Consider the following 18,347-nt stretch of genomic DNA (forward strand, 5'->3'; position numbering starts at 1 on the left):
CTCATTTAACCTCTAGTAGACATATTTAGTACTAATATATGCAGTGAAAGGGGCATACTGATAAAGTATGTTAGTAAGTTAAATTCATTGGCCTCCGGTGTTATTTAGCTCCACCAGACCCAAAAGTAGGTCTTCTGCCTTGCCAGACAGAGCTGTACTGTTTGGCACATGTGGCAATGCTAATTTCAGAACTGGATATATACTTTTAACCTGTGTATTTACCTATTTGGAATTTAGCTTTAGTCCATGCTATGAACAGATTAGAAATAAACATATGAGATCTGCATTAGAATGTTAATCTATCTACAGGAATGATAAAAGTAATTTAGTTTATTGATATCTGATCCTCCAATATAAATCACACCTCATCCATCACTGAATTGTTTGCAAGCATTTATCGGATATGCATGAGGATTATCATACTATGCCTCCCTTTCCATTAGAAAGCTGTAGTTGCAAACATGCCATATCTTGCTGTCTGTGATTTTTTTTCTTGGTTGCAGATGGTTGTATTAGAGGTACCAACATCTTTTTAAAACATCTATAAACAATTTAATAAAAATTGGGATGGTCACATTTCCTGACTTTTGTTTCCACAAAAAATCGACCATTCTAATCTATTATATTGAATTTTTGACCTAATATATTGTATTGTATATTGTACTTGACTGCAGGGGATAACATGGTTTGTAGGTACTTTTTTATTCATTATTAATATATATTTTTTTTTTACACAATTTTAAAATAACTCTATGGAGTTCCCCCTAATATTAAAACCAACGAGTCAGGCAGCTGCCCCCTCCTGTCTTTATCAGGCTCCTGTTTTTATCAGCCTGGCTAGCCCTGGAAAATGAGTACAGAAGTACAAGTAAATCCAAGGTCAAGAATGTCATTGTGTGATTTGCACTCAATTATCGTGGGTAGAGGCCAGTGATCTTGGGGCACCAGATTTCTAAAGTACCCCAAACACCTTCACAAACATTTTGGGGACAGGTTGTAAAGCCAAGGCCCTCTCTTTCAACTATGCTACTCCATTATCAATGGGAAATAAAACCCCAGTAAGGTCAGGAAAGAGGAAGCGGGCACGTACTAGCTGCAGCCAGGTTCCATTGGGCTTGGTAAAGGCAGGAGGGGTGGGGCACATGCTCAGAGCTAGCACATCAATTTTCTGTCCAGCTACTTTCAATACCTGGAGAGGTTTCTAAACTTCATTATTAGGGTGGATGTTTTTAAATTAATTAAAGAAATAGCATCTATAGTTGTAAAACATTTTTTTCCCACATCTGTAGCCAAATGTTCCCATGCTTGTTCTTCCAGATCGAGTTGTAAATATATAAAAGCGAAACATTTGGAGCCTTTTATAGATCAAATAGGGGCTAAAGTCCAAAGTTATCTCCCTGTTGGCTTTAAAACAATGTTTTCCAATGTATACTTTAGTTTTCATTTATTTAAACTACATATTTTTAAGTTTTTAGGGGGGACATTTAAAAACAAGATTTCTTAAATATACAGGAAACTCTACAAGTCCATTAACCTAGTGGTCTCCAACCTTTTCAGACCTACTGACCACTAAACTTACAGGCTCCGAACCGTGCATGTGCGGGGAGCCATGTGTCACTCAAAGGGGAAGAAACTTACCCCATAGTGACGTCATGATGACAGAACCCTCCCACTCTCTGATCGCAAGCTCAGAGACACAACCCACCCACTGCCCTACAATCCATACGGGAGACATGGTCTGCCGCTCTGGCCGGTGCGCCCCCCCAAACTGGATCCTTCTCATGACCCCACGAGGGAGCGCACTGGCCTGACCTGCGGACCACGGGTTGGCAACCACAGCACTAGCCCACCTATTTCTTTATTCTGCTACCCTAGACTTCCACTCTCATAATGCTGAACTTTCTTTGACCTATTAGTATAGTAAACAAAGTTGATTAATGGCTGGAAGAAACATAATTTGACATTGGTTGTAAAATCTAATTAGAAGAAAGAAGGAAAATTGTCCTGTAAACAGGGGCCTTTGTGTGGTGTTGCGTGAAAGAGATCAGCTTAGCATTAGAGAGAATGTTACACTGAAATCAAGTTAAACTGAAAATTCATTAAACTGATTGATTACTAATTGAAATACACAAGTGATGGTGGTGAATCGTATTCATTATATCATATTCAGTCTGCAGCATTGTTAATAGACTCCAATATTGAGTGTTGCACACAGGATGTTGTCACAGTGCTTCTGTTGATTCTTGATAATTTGAGGAATGTAGTTTTACATATAGTTGGAAAACACAATTTCAGTCCAGTATTTTAAATATTTCATTAAAATGAAAAGTATGTTTCATATTAGACTTTGGTTTTAACCACAATGACCTTATTTATTAATAATATAGAGAAAGTAGACCCATCAAAGCATAGCAGGACAAAATCTGCGAGATCATGAAACAATCTCAAGTCTACCGTGGAAAGTAGATGCCTGCTAGGCAAGAACGTGATTGAACAAGTAAAAAAACCTGGTAAATTCAATAATGTACTATATTTCATTTTCCAAATACACACAAATTGTTTATCTGCTCCGTTTTATCCAGTGTATGTCAATATGGTCCAATATTTGTAACAATTCCAAGCTAAACATATACATGTTGGAACAATGTATATGCATATAATTATTATAAATCTTGGTAATAAAAGTTGATTTACAGAGTTGCCAGACTATTTCAACTATAATTTTCCTATACCATTCCATGTGCAATAAACTCCTTTTTAATATGTTGTTTGCCCATAAATGCCAACCTTGTGTAAATATCTAAAAACCTTAAAACCTGTGATGACAACAGTCCTGGCAGATTTAAAGCTGCCACTTAAGTGACATGTTATAGTACCCTTCTTTGCTGCAGCTATATAAAGAGGTGAAGGGTCTTGTTATTATGTAGCGGAGCTTGGTGATAGAATGGCTCAATATAACCACATTCTCTTCAGATTTATCAAAACGCACACTTTCTTAATGCAACTTAAAGGTCAATAATGAATATTTAGCGCCAGATAAATTATTTATTCCCCTCTGATGCCCTCTTCCTTACATGGAATTTATTTAATATTTTCATATGACCTTGCACCCTGTTAAAATTGAAGCAATATGTTAAATGTACAGACATATTTTTATGTGAGTTCAATAGTAGACTTATTCTAATATTAAGTATTTTTTCCACCTCAAGAGAGGTAATCTTACAGTTCCATAGATGCCATAGTTTTTCACTACACTTTATTAATCATTTTTTATTTTCTGCTTCTCTCAAGTACATTGTGCTACTTTATTGCAGTATCTCTATATAATGACAGAGTTTAACATCATGAATATTATTTTATGACTGTGTTAAAGTCCAATTTTAACTCATGACTAAAAAAGGGTCATGACATGGCAAGGTACCCAAGTGCCATTAAGTTACATGCTTTTTTCTCATTTCTTTATATTATTATTATTATCAAGATGATGGAAGCAATGGCTATTTTTCTGCTAATAAGATGCTAAAATTGAACTTTTTAGAATTCTGCCTTTACCCTTTACCATATAGAGAACGTACATGATCATGTTGAAGACCTACTGCCATTTCAGCGCATAGCTCTTATCTTTTAAAAACGGATCACTAATACCAGGGCATATCTATTTTTATCCAGTTTTATTCACTACTTTAAATCTTATTCAGTGAAAGTCACCCTGGGACCCTAACATAACAATACCTTGAAGGCAATAATATTTTAAGAATAACTGAATGTAAAGGTTAGGTTGTTTTATGTGAAAGGGTTAGCAAATCTCCCGAAAGTCTATTTTTCAAGGGGCCATTGCTAATAGAAAGCAGTGAACTTTTTTAAATCTGCTCTACTGACAATTCACTGAGGTTATCCCTGCGAGTTTGCAGCACTGTTATTTGCATTTTGTAGCAGTGAATAGTGAATAGAGTAAAATCAAAACTGGCTGCCTTCCTGAACAGAACCCCTTTGTTTGCCCTGAACATACATGAAGGTGTCCAGTTAAACATTAAATAGAAAAAGACGCATAGCATTTTGGTAAATATATGTTCTCCTTTCACCATTTTGTTTAAGTCTAAAACATTTAAAGTGGATCTGAACCCAAAAGTTGAAAATTTGTGCTAAGGAACTAATGAAAGTGTTTTTAAGCCTCGTAGTTGTATTTCTGAGTTCCAACTCAGATCTATCAGATTTATTCTGACCTGGGAACAGAACCCAGAATTTGATCAATTCAATTAAAATTCAGATCTGACATTTCTATACCTGTCATTGACAAGTACAGTAGACAGCTGGATGACAAAAGCTGTTATTTGAGTAGAGCTCCTTCTTTGTGGTAGGTTGTGGTATAACTTACAGCTATAAAAAGGTTTAAATGGTCAAACCTAGGCTGTGAAAATATTTTTTTTTAATTTTTGAATCCAACATGGAATTCCAACTCATCCAGTGTTGATGAACTAGGAATTTTTAAAAAAATCATTTACACACACAGAAGCCAAATTAACAAGGAAGCAAACCTTTTATGTAGTGTAACTAGCTATTGGATACAGAAGGTAATGCATTCTTTTTTTGTTGAACCTCAGGTCATAAAGGTAACAGGAGATGGATATATATGGATTATTTAGGGCTAGTTTATATGGCTGATTTTGAAGTGAACCACAACTACATGTAACTGACTGCCATTCCTCAAGCAGCATTTGTGTTTCCATGATGGGTTGGCGAACGCTGACAACCTTTTTGACGTCACTCTGAGTTCCCAGCAGCATTATTAACCATTGCAACCCTGCTGATCATAGTTCTAAAGCCACGCAAAGCTGTAGTAAATTATGTTTGTAAAGTGTGTGTTACCTCCAAATCTGATATATTTTCAACAGGTTAGATGAAGCTAGAACACACATAATTCATAGCCAATGGTAAGTAAAATCCCAACTTCATCCCTATATAAGCTTTTAGTATCTATGAATCATTTAAGTCTTTGTTTTATAGATTTGTATCTTCAGCACAAGTAGTGAACTTTCTGGAACTGACTCTCCTCAAAGTGTCAGGAAATGTGGCATAGGTATCTGAAATTTATGCAGAAAAAGGGAGGTGTCTTTCTGATGCTATACACACAATTTAACATATACTATGTAAGGCATCAAAACAGACATTTGAATTTTCAATTAACATATTTTTTTTAAATCATAGTAATAAATTCATCTGCATGAAAAGATGTACTTTAAAGGCAATCTATAATTATTGCTTTAAAAGTCTTTTCTCATTTGCATGCAACCTTAATTGAAGAGGAAGGACTACTAATTATAGATTTTCAAGGCATTTTTTGCTTACTAAAATAAAAATATAGACATTCTTTATCTGGCAGACTAGGAATATGAACATAAAGAATTTATATGAATAATAAAATGACCATGTTGCAAACTTAGAAAGTAGTACAGGAGGTTCTTCTATGAAAAAGATAAAATATACTTACTTGCCCCACCTGTCTGCCTTGGTGCCTGGAGAATCTCTTTACATTCATCCATATAGTTGGATGAAATAAAATATTTCCCAGAAACGTCAAAGTGTTCATCTCTAGTGGATCTTGGGAATCTAAGACAGCACCCAGTTTTTAAAACTCTACTCCAGGGACTCCAGTCATGATCTATCTTCACCTAGGCTCACATTTATTTTAAATTAATTTCCACTGTAATTCACAAGCCATACCAACCTAATGGTTGACTTAGTCCTCCATCCAAAAGTAGAACTTTTGTTCAGGTTTAAGGGAAGTCCTAGAAAATAACTGCATAGCAGCACTGTTGTACTTTTACTAATTTCCTGAGCATTTTGTAAACCTAATATTCATCCCTGAAGACAATGTAATGACATTTTTTGATGTTCATCTGGGTCTGCAGAATTGCTGTATAGTTCAATGTCTGCATTTCCCTCACAAAAGTAAAGTGAGTATAATGTTATTAAATGACAAAATGGCATTCCCAATCCCATCAACCTCTCTGAGTTGACAGTAATCTATTCTTTCTCTAAACCGCACCCAATTTCCGAACAGTCCTAAATGCATTATTTATTACAGAGCTTACAGAAAAAAAAACATTACATTTATGCTGCATTTCTCTACGGTGAATACTTTAAGCCTCAAATTATATAATAAACGAATAAATAAAATACATTTACTGCAAAACTAATGGTCTCCTTTGTAGTGATATTTGTGGAGATCTGGTCTTTAAGGCTTATACCATATATTAAACAAATATGATCATAATTATATTTACCACAAAATGCTCATTTAATAAAAAATCTTTGTGTAACTACCGTGTTTATGTAACTATTTACCTGTTTTTTATCGGTCTACATTTCCCTCCATATGTAACATTCTAATTGCTGGATCACCCACGTTCACGGATGAAAGTGTATCTTCTCTAGCCTTGGAGAGCTTTAATAAATCAGGCCCATTAAGTGTATAAAGAACAAAACAGAAACACTCTGGAAAAGTAACTAGCAGTTGAAAGTTTATAGTATCATGTGCAAGCCCTCATTCATTCCCTAGGAACCTGGAATTTTCTCTGTCATGGGAGTACTTGCAACGGGCAGAAGTTAGTTATCTAGTAAGTAGTAGTAAGTATCTGGTGAGTCACACATGCCCGTGAGGGTCACCTAAAAGGAATGATGGGGTACCCCTGGATATAACATAGTCCAATACATGAGAGCCCAGCCCTTCAGAGATAGGAGATATCAGCTTCTCTCGTCTTGTCCAGGATGGGCTTGGTGATGTCGCCTATCTTTAAGATGGATTGCTGGCACTTTCAGCTGCAAGAATACTATCAAGCTGCACAGCTACCACCAAGAGCAACAAGAGCAGAACTGGTGATCCCCCTTGTCCAGCATTGTCTCCTTTGTTATCTCCCTTGTCCAGGAGGACTAAAGAGTTCACCCATCCCTCAGCGGGACTACTTGCATTTGTAGTGGATCCCCATGGATACTCATAGTCATCTATCTGTAAAAATGAAGCAAATTGTTTTTTTGAAAAACAATTGAATGAAACTATCATTGCTACGATGGCTGCCAGACGTGAGATCCCCAGCCAAGCAAGCAAGGCCTCCAGATCAGCTATGTGGGTAACATTGCCTATAACATTGCCTGGAAGTCTGAGTAATGGATTAGGTTGTTAAAGGAGCCAACAATGCTAGAATAAAGGCAGCTTGGGCCATGTCATTTTGTGAGGGCATACCGAGTTGATGAGTCCAGTGCAGAGATTTGGCCAGGCTCATGCACTGAAGAGACAACAGCACTATGGTCAACAAAGTTCCAGTAGTAAAGTCCCATCAAGGGCAGGAGTTACCTTACCAAACAGTCATCAGATTTGCACATACATTTTATCAATGGGAGCAACCATTTTGGTGTGCAATACTCCAAACACAACAAATTCTGTTTGTATTTGTATATTAAAACCACACCACGCTACAAATACAATACTTTACACCACCTTACACATACCTACAAATACAATATTTGGAAGAAAGGTTATAAAACCTGAAAATAAATTCAGAGGTTCCCTTTCTTAAATAAAGGTTGGGAATTGTGGCTCTAGACAGAGTTTAGGAGATAGATTTGGGTAATGCCTGTGCATATCATTTGTGGAATCCTCTATGCTCTTTTGTTAGAAATAGCAATACCCTAACACTTTTTCTTTGTTGCCTCCATCTTTTAGATTACTAACAAGCTCAATATAGTTAATAGGTCACTAGCTCTCTACACGTTGTCTAGATAAAATTTCTATTGCTAGACTTTGCATGATTTCTTTTAATATATGCAAAGAGATAAAATTTCCTTTCAATGACCCCTTGCTAACATTTATCCTTTGTTCGTTTGTCCTTATCATGATCAATCTACTGCATTACTTTATTGCATTAGAAAAAGTAAATTAGTCAGAATAAATTTTGTCTTAGTTGAATCAATTCAAAATAAGTGCAAAAAGTTTAGGAGAAAGAAAAAAATCAATTAGGAACATTTGAAACCATTTTGCAGACATTTTAATGTTACCATGGTGATCCAAAGCTTTGAGTTTTGTTTTCATCAATTCTACCTAATCTATTATATGATTTATGACCTTGGCTCTAAATGTTCTTTTTGTAAAGTAATTACGAAACCATCACGCGCTATACCACGCATTTGGAAAAAAATGTGGTGGAGGTGCAATGATTATCGTATTCAATAACAACAGGGGACATTTAAAGTGAATTCATATTGCTTTGTCATGCAGAGAATGTGACTGTTTTTCACTAAAGTTTGTAGGGGTTCATGAACAAAGAAAGCCTAATAAAGTGACCTGACCATACATAGTTAGCTTAGTACATACGCCAACCAATGAGATTGAAGGTGTATTCCGGTCACAACCATTTTGCACTGTAACACATATATAGAACACTGCCTACATTCACAAATCTATTTTCCATAACTAATTGCTCTGCTTGATAAATGTCAAAATCCTGATTTCCTGACTTTTTGTGTTTTTGTTTAATGTTCTTTATGTGAACCTACATTGTAGCTTGTGGTGATTTTATTCCCAACATTAAACTGCCCCCTAACAGGGCTAGATTCATACATTTTTTTTTCTTCCCAAGGCGATTCCTTGAACCAGGACGTATCTAAAGAGACACAACAGGCTTGCTTTATCAAAGCTCTTCAAGACTGGAAAATACTATTATAGAAGAACCTGGGTGATCCAGCAAACCTGGAATGAATTTCATAAAATCATTCAGTATTATTTGGCAAATGCTTTCAATCCTGGACCAGATTAATTCTAGGATCTCACTCAGACCATGACTACCCTGGCTAATCAGCTTAATCCAGGCTGTCAACTACATGTGTTTTTTGAGTCATCATTTGCTTTATCGATTAAAGGGAAATAATTGGATCAATATTTCTATATAAATATTCTCTAGACTTTTTCTGAATAAAATTATTTTCATAAGGGGAGAATTTTTTTTTAGATATGTCAGTAATTTTGCATATGACAATAAAAGTGCTAAAATTGCTACAGATCTATTTTGATTTTGCATTGTAGGTGGACCAATATCCAAATCAAATGCAATTTTGCGAGTGAACCACCCTAACACCCTAAAAAAATTAGACTTTCTGCATAGAAGATGCATTAAGTGTTTGCAGGAATTTAGGAATTTAGGAATTCCTCTTGCATTGATCACAACTAAGAATTCTTGGATCACCTGATTTCCAAGAAAAAGGATTGAAGTAGAATTGTGCACTACAACAAAGATTGAATAAAATCTTTGGTTCTGAGGATGTAGGTTGTGGTCCTTGTATACCATTCAAGGTTTAATTTTGACTGTATTTAACTATAATTTCAAACTGTAACTTTGATGTTGCAATTTTCAGAACTTTCATGACATATATACCCAAGTACTTCTAAGCTAAATAGATTAATTAGATCATCTTACTGTCATTTTATAATTGTTGTATAATTTATTGCCAAGATCTGCAAAACAGTAGTTTGTGTTGTCTACCTTTGCATGGTGTATTTCTCCACCACAAGCAAAATATGCTTATACTCACCATGTTCTTCGCAGAGAATGAGTGCAGCATCAGCAGTTTAGGTGAAGCTGATGAGTCCGCCAGGAGTGAACAGCTGGCTTGGTACAGGGTCACTAAATTTGTACATTTCTCTGTTTCAGGACTCTTCATGCAAGCTGTATAAAACATCATGTAAAGTCTCTTGGGAGTCTGGAAAGTATGTGTAGAGAACTTCAATGAACATCCTTTCTTTCAGGTAAGCATATTACTAAAATAAATATTCAATATAGCAGTGTAAAGGAAATTCAATGTTTAAGTCCTTCTTACCCTCCTTTCCAAAATGAACTAATTGTAGGATTATAATAAAAATTAGTAGTACCTTTTAGTACCAACCAGCTTTTTTATGCAGGCAGTTCTTTTTTTATTTTAGTTTTGAATATTGGTGAGAAATAAAACATCTGTAAGGTTTTTATTGCTGTCTGTGTTCTTGCCAGATTTTGCTCTCTTTATTTGTCCTGGTGACCATTGTCATGGGATTGAAAGTGAAGGAAAACTCAAATATTATCCCAAAAACCACAATAAAGTATAACTCTTCCAATGGAGGCACTTGTTCTAGTAACAACTGTCTAAGAGGGCATTTTTTTCATTTTAGTTGGACACCCAAATGGGATACAATTAAAATACATTAATTAATTAATAAACCTCAAAATGAGTTTAAATGTATCTCTTCTCTATTTACATGAAAAAAAAATGTTTCAGACACAGTAATTCATCGTTTCTAATCAGTCAAGTCACATCAAGGCATCCTTGTTTCCCTTTAGCTGTGTTTTATCTCTTGGCATCCCCTGTGCTGAGACAATACAACTGAAGAGGATTTGGAGCTATGCTGCATCTGATGGGAAGAACAATTCCTGATCCCACGCTGCCATTGGCTGTGCGTTCTTATAGCCTCTCTGCTCTCAGCTACCAGTGCCCGTTGTAGTGTTTAGCTGGGCTGATATGCTGCTGGTGTGTTTTATTTGATTTAATGTTGCTGACCTTGCCTGCACCTAACCTTTCAATTGTACGCTGCCTGGACCAACCCTTTGGATGTGACCCCGACTCTGCATTGTGCTTCTCCTTGGATATCTCATCTGGTGGACTGATCACCCGTGTATGACTTTGGCTTATATTCTGGATTTGCCTTTGTAGAACCTTATACTGCTTTATCTGTGGGCTCCTTGGTCTCTGCCAGTCCTTCCCCAGATGCCATTGTAATGCGCCTGGGCACACAAACCACAGCCAACTCAAAAAGTCCTTTTATCAAGTTTTATTGTAGTAAAAAAACAAGACAGGGTATTTACAGAAATCAAGTCCGATAAGCGTAGTACAGGAGGGTAAGGCAAAGGCAGGTCAGGAACAATCCGAGGTCAGGGCAGGCAGCAGACAAGAGAGGTCACAAACAATCCGAGGTCAGGACAGGCAGAGTTCAGGCAGTCAGGTATCAGACCAGGTCGCTATTATAATGACAATTAGAGAAACATTAACCAACACAAAGAACGCACCCAAGCACACTGTGTACACAGAGGCTTATAGGGCGAGGCAGCCGAGTGCCACGCCCTCGGGGGGGAACAAGAGGCACGCGTGGTAGCTCGCAGGACAGGTAAGTTCCTTACAGCCATCCCTTTCTCATTAAAGTCCTGAGGGCAACCATGTCTCCCAGGGATCGCTTTAGAGAAATACTGTGTTGTTTGATTGAAGGTTTAGCATCTGGCGAGTACTGGTGCTGGACCTGGGCCTTACAAGAAGCTATTGTGTTCAGTGGTTCATAATGCACCCATTTACACTTGATGCGTTTTGTGCAGAAGGACTTTCCCAGGAGTGTAGGCTGGTGCCATAGCAGGCTGTGAACAGGGTCCATGATGTAGATATCATGAATCCATAATCTTATACAGCAGGATTAAAACATATTAAAGACATGCCTCTAATGACTCAAACTACAGTCACAGGGTTCAGTCAGTGTGTATCAATCATCATTTCTCTCTAGGATCAAGACTATCCACCTGCCAACAATTAGAGTCTATATACATGGGCTTTTCTTCACAGGAGCAGCATGATGTACAGTGCTATGATTGCCCTGGAACTAGCACTGACATTTGGACAATAGACTAGATAGGCTGGATATTATCCTCAGCCATGCCAGAAAACAGCTATACAAACAACCTTTCTATAAGTAAGGTGTGGGCTTCCCTTCAGAACTGCTTATCTGTCTATACAAGTCTATGGGAATGCAATAGCAGATAAAGCAGGTCAAATTCAGATGAAATGTAAGTCAACTGTGTCTGCAACGAATTTTAAACATTTTCCAAAAAACATCAAAGTAATGTTAAAAGCATGTTGCATTTTATGTTCTAATTGTACAATTAACATTTATTGTCAAAAGAACACATTTCATTCCATATAATAAATCCAACAATGTTAATAATAGAGGCCATACCCCAGTTTAATATTCAGGGTGTGTTTGACCTTGTGAACTATACACGGATACTCTATATAACATGGCTGGTTAAAGTCACAGTATTTCTTCCATACTGGCTATGGTGACTTTAACCAGCCATTAGACATAGAGTATCTATGTATAGTTCATGAGGACAAACACACCCTGAATGATAAATCGGGGTATGACCTCTATTATTAACATTGTTGAATTTTTATATGTAACTAGCTGATTACCCGGCATTGCCCAGGTATTTATTTTTTGCAATCTTATATGATAGTCCAAAAAAAAGTATTTAAAAATATTAGCAAAAGGCACACTATGCTGAGCAATACTTACACACATACATAGATACAAATATACCTCTGACATATACCACAGCGCTGTACGAAGATCAGCGGAGCACTCACATAAGTCTCAGTCATATGTCTAGCAAGTTTGGTTGAAATGTCTCCATGCGTTTCCGAGTGATGGTAAACTTACATACATCCAAATATAGCTCTGACATATAGCACAGCGCTGTACAAAGATGACTGCTGCACTCACAGGAGACTCAGTCGTATGTATGGTAAGTTTGGTTGAAATGTCTCCATGCGTTTCCGAGTGATGGTGAAACATACATACATCTAAATATAGCTCTAACATATAACACAGTGCTGTATAAAGATGTCTGGTGCACTCACATGAGTCTGAGTCATATGTCTAGCAAGTTTGGTTGAAATATGTTGATGTGTTTCCTAGTGATGGTGGAACATAGCAAGTTTGGTTGAAATGTCTCCATGCATTTCATTTAAATATAGCTCTGACATATAGCACAGCGCTGTACAAAGATGACTGGTGCTCTCACATGGGTCTCAGTCATATGTATGGCAAGTTTGGTTGAAATGTCTCAATGAGTTTCTGAGTGATGGTGTAACATACATAAATTCATACATGCAATTTTATATATATAAAGATGAAATATGTTCAATTAATAATAAATGTTAATTGTACAATTAGAACATAAAATTACCCTTGACTGAGACACTTCTCTCTGTCTAGTTGGTGAAAGCTAGTTCAAATATTTATAAGTAGAACGCACCATTCATAGAGTGCAGCAGGGTAAATATATATATATATATATATATATATATATATATACATTTTTTTTTACTTACAGTGAATGTTATGTTTAAAGAGTTACAGAAAACAGCTATAAGTGTCAACATATTAAAGAATCTTCCAATTTACATTATTGAAGAGGGATAGGGGCATTTGTTTGATTCTTCTCAATTCTCAGTTTGGGTTTGGTTAATGTGTGGGAAGATGGGACATACATGCCATCAAGGTAATTATTTTACTTGGCCATTTCCAAATTCCACATTTTGTCCATAAAAATACATATGTCTGCATATGGTTCATTCCTTTACAGACACCAGTGATGGCCACTGAACAGCCAGTCATACTTTAGCATCAGTTGCCATGGAGTCACTGATGGATAACCCATAGTTAAAACAAACACAAAATAGATATAACAATTGGCCTATCTAGGCCTGGCTTTTTCTCCACCATAATAAAGTGAACATGTTACAGCTCCATTATCCATGCAACATGTATCTTACATGGAGGGAGAAGTGACATTGGATAAGTGCTTAGACAAAGCACAACATAAAACTGCTATGCTAATGTTGAGTTCATAGCTCGTTGCTCATAGCAACCACTGAAGTATTGTCTTTCACCTAAATCCCATCTCCTCCGCAAAACAACAGGAAACCTCCCCATTTCATAAAATGAAAAATGACATACTTTATTCCTTCCTCTATCATATATTTAAATTGTCAAATATTTAAATCAAATAATAATTAAATAATCAAATCGTAGGGTGTAATGGATATACTTCACAACATAGCCTTTGACTTGACCATATAGGATCCTGCTTTATATTAAATAGCAAATATCACATATTATAAAATGTTTGTTTATATTCTGAGGGATTATTAGAAACACCTATAAAACCAAATAAACCAGGACATTGTCTGATCTTCTGATTTATTATCTTATTTCAGTTACCCATTTATATATATATACACATTACACTATTGCATTATAACAAATAATAAAAGAGTGACAATTGCTTGGTCCAATCAGAACAGGCGACATGTATAAGCCCCGCCCTAGGATAATTACGTTGACATGGTAGTATCTATTGAGAGACCGTTGAAGCCTTGTATGTTCCTGTATCCTCTGTCATTTTTTTGGAGAAGATAGAAAGAAAGATAGAAAGAAGCACCCAATTTAAATCCTCTGGGTGGGTAATTTCTTAGCTCCAGCATTTTAATCTGGACTTTTCTGAATCCCATGGAGAAGTCTATAAGGAGTGATGATGATCAGACTACTGAAAGCATTCCTTTATTGAGGAAATATATTTTCCCCCCTGCTTGGGAAGATGATAGTCTAAAAGATTTCATCTTAGACCTGTGTAAGGAGAGTAAGCAGAAAGATCCTGAGGAACACTTTGATATCTTGAGTTATGACGATCCATTGTGGTATCGACAGATGAACAGCAGACCTGCTTTAAAAGACAATGGCAATAATGGAGCTGTACGTGTTGCCTCCATAAAGAAGAGTCAAAACCAACAACCTGTGGCTACGGCTCCTAATGATTGTTCTAAGATCCAGATGGCTACTTTTCCAAAGCCCAACCAGCCCTCGGTGCAGCCAGCAGATGCAATCAAATCTGAAATTGTGAAACCTACTGCTGAATCCAACCCGCCATCAGCTTCTCAAAATAGGCAGCATCAGGTGAAGGGATCAGTCCAGGAAAAAGCCAAAGCTGTATCTCTCACTGTGCCGCCATCACAAGCAGGTAATATGAGCAAATGACTTTTAAGAAATCCATTACAGTTTTGCTGGATCACCCAACTTCGCTGATGAAAAGTGTATCCTCTCCAGCCTTGGAGAGCTTTAATAAACCAGGCCCTGTGAGTCAGTCATAAGAAGATAACTGAGATCTGAAAGTTGATGCTCACCTTAAATTTTACCGTAATCACACTTTATGTCCCCCCTGGCTGTGTTGTCATAAAAAGGCCTGCAATGTGAACAATTAACGGATTACACTTTTATTAATGTTGTGGTTATTTAAGAGCTGGAAGAATTCTGATACCTGACATAGCCATACGTATCAGACCATAGGCAGGACCAGATTTAAACTTCATTCTGCCCTAGACCAAGAGCTTTTGCTCACCCCCCCCCCTCCACTGGAACATAAAATATGTGAAATTAAAACAGTGCTCGCCTGTCAAATATTATTTACCTGCTCACCATTTCTAAACCAAAGACCAAAACCAAAGTACCATAGGTAGCCACTTACCTTGGATTCTTTTAACTCTGCAATGGAGAAATGCTGCCCCTAATTACCATGGCACCCTAGGCCACAGCCTAGGATGGCCTTATAAGAAATCTGGCATGACCATGGGAACCCCCATATTACTCACTCCTATCTACTAGAGTTGCTTGCAAACAGACTAAACCTCCAGGGCAGGCATGGGCAAACTACAGCCTCCGGCCCGTATATGGCCCAATAGGGATGTTTCTCCGGACCTGAGCCACACAACACGTCCCCTGTATCCTGAGCCTGCGATGGGAGAGTGGGCGGGTTGTGTCCCTGCACACAACCCACCCACTCTTTCATCGCAGGCTCACATCTGCGATAGGAGAGTGGGGGGGGCTTATGCCACCATGACGTCAAGTTCAGTAGCGTCATTATGGCATAACCCCACCCACTCTTCCATCGGCCCGGCCCCTCTGACAATTATTTTTCAGATTGTGGCCCCTGAGTCAAAAAGTTTTCCCACCCCTGCTTCAGAGCTTGCTAGGTGGAATGATATGATGTTCTTTAAACAATCCTTGAGCCATGAGCAGTTTGTGCCTCTCAGGTCACTTTCCACTGACACAATGATCTTTTTGGCTATTTGTAATCGTTATATTCTTCACACTGGTCGGCAATATGGAGGAATTCTTCCTACTGACCACCAAACTATTGTGAGCTGTGGATATATTAATTATAGAAGTGGTTCCCTGAAGACCTGAAAATTTCCCTGAAGAACTGAACATTTTTTCAAGGGTTCCCCATGTTAAAAATATTCAGAAACACTGTCTTAGAGAGGGATCTATCCTTGTATTCTATCATAGGCCCGGGAGGTGATGATAAATCTGCATTAGAGGCAAAGACAGCAATGAAAACCTGACAAATTCTAGCCTTTCTGTGTGTTATAGAGTTAACATAATTTTTGGGACAAAGGTATAATTACATAACCAAATAAATTATAATAAATTACGTCTGTATGATTCAGTAAAATCAGTAAATCCTCAGAATTGGATGCAACAAATTAATCTGGCCATCCTTTAAAATAAGATGCTCATTGTACAACTTTTGTATATTATCCTTGGGATTTATCAAGATTCTATAATACAAGGATATAACTAAATAATCAGGCAGGCCCTTGTACCACATAGTTGATGTAAGATCTAAACAAGATTGTACAATCAAACTATATAGGGTACAATCCACCGTTCACGATTTTGATAATATCTAAAGCTCGAATAAAAATGTAATGTAATATAGATTTTTTTTTTTTTGCCAGAATATGCTTTTTTTAACCTCCTTTAGGCTACAATGATATATCAAACAATCTATGTAGTTATGTTTTAAAATATTTTAAACTACAAAGGATTCCCAATGTATATAGGATGAGAGGATGCGGTAGTAGTTCCACTTTAAAAAAATTGTGACCAGGCGAGGCTTTATTGCAGAAAGGGACAGGCAGTGCCCCTTCTACAAATAGTATTCTTACATTTCATCTGTCAAAATCACTGAGCTGGGCCTGCATTGGTTGAATATTGGTTGGGATACCCAGCACATCCTAGCATCCATGGCAGCTAAAAAAAGTTCATCCAAATTTTAAATTAAATGCCACACTACAAAAATGCCAGGATTGTACGGTATATGTTTTAGTCACATACCCTGCATCTATGTGAAATTTGAGTTTTACGTCACTTACTTCATCACGCCCCAGAGATATGTCACCAAGATGACCGAAGATTGAAACAAAGAAGAATGAAGAAGATAGTGGCTCCCACAACAGAACAGGTATAAAAAGGTTTAGTTCCTCTTTAAAAGGGAAACCCAGCAACCCAGTGACTATTATGTCTTCCTCCCTAGGCACAGAACAGTAAACAGAAGCCTAAAAAAAGGAAAGCAATGCAGCATAGTAAAAAAAAACATAGTAAAACACTGTAAATTATTACAAATTCCCTAATATAGAATTATGACTATTTAGGAATTAAATACCCTTTAATAATAAGTATTTGTTGCTAACATCTATTATTTCTTCCTAGGGCTGCCTAATGTCCCCTTTGGAAGGAACAAGAATCAAAAGATAAAGCGACCTATGAATGCTTTTATGTTGTGGGCCAGAATCCATCGACCGATTATAAAAAATGCTTTTCCCAGGGCTACTTTCAAAGACATCGGTGAGAAGCTGGGAATGGAGTGGGCCAAGTTAAGCATGGAAGAGCAGCAGCCCTATTATGAGGAGGCCTTCAAAATAAAAAAAAAGCATGAAGATGAATTTCCAGGTATGGGAATAAAGAACCCTCAACCCTAACCTATCTACATGTAGTCACGCATCTTTTTAAAATTATTATGACTCTTTTCATGAACTTTTTATATGTTTCTGTTTTGGTTTTACATACTTTATTTTTATTTTTTTATTTTTTTTACATACCTTTGCATACTTACATGAAAATTTGCCCAGATTCCACCAGTATATATTAGTTATGGTTAACGGTTTCAGTTCAAATCTGGCAACAACCATTCTTTTTTTTTATCACCATGTCCATCACTTTTCAACAATTTTGCAGGACAAAACAAATAAAAATGATTGGACAAGTTGAAAATGGTTTGATTATTTACAATAACTTGTGTATTTTAGGGGCAATTTCCCAATTCCAAAGCAATCACTTTTAATTTGTTTTTACTTTTTCCAAAAAACCTTCGACATTAAAAGTCCTAATAAACATATTTTTCTTTTATAGATTGGCAGTATCAACCAAATATCAGGAAAAGAAAGACCTGTTCATGCAGTAACACCAATATTTCCAGTCGATGTCCCAATTTATTACCATTGTTATCCAATTCAATCAACATTCTACAAGCTATTCCAACCAGAGGTAGAATATGCTTCTCAACACTATTTTCTATCTATCTATCTATCTATCTATCTATCTATCTATCTATCTATCTATCTATCTCTCTCTCTCTCTATCTATCTATCTATCTATCTATCTATCT

General features: G+C 36.8%; 1 protein-coding gene across 1 annotated transcript in view; it reads left to right on the top strand.

Moving 5' to 3' along the window:
* Nucleotides 1-14,223: 14,223 nt before the first annotated feature.
* Nucleotides 14,224-18,347, top strand: part of LOC140325032 (uncharacterized) — a 5,916-nt gene continuing 1,792 nt past the window's right edge. Inside the window, exons 1-3 of the mRNA XM_072403124.1 lie at nt 14,224-14,861; nt 17,393-17,632; nt 18,092-18,226. Of these exons, the coding sequence (XP_072259225.1) occupies nt 14,354-14,861; nt 17,393-17,632; nt 18,092-18,226 (883 nt within the window). The 5' untranslated portion in view covers nt 14,224-14,353. The remainder of the gene's footprint in view (nt 14,862-17,392; nt 17,633-18,091; nt 18,227-18,347) is intronic.

The sequence above is a fragment of the Pyxicephalus adspersus genome, chromosome 2, assembly GCF_032062135.1.
Source record: "Pyxicephalus adspersus chromosome 2, UCB_Pads_2.0, whole genome shotgun sequence".
NCBI classification, from domain to species: Eukaryota; Metazoa; Chordata; class Amphibia; order Anura; family Pyxicephalidae; genus Pyxicephalus; species Pyxicephalus adspersus.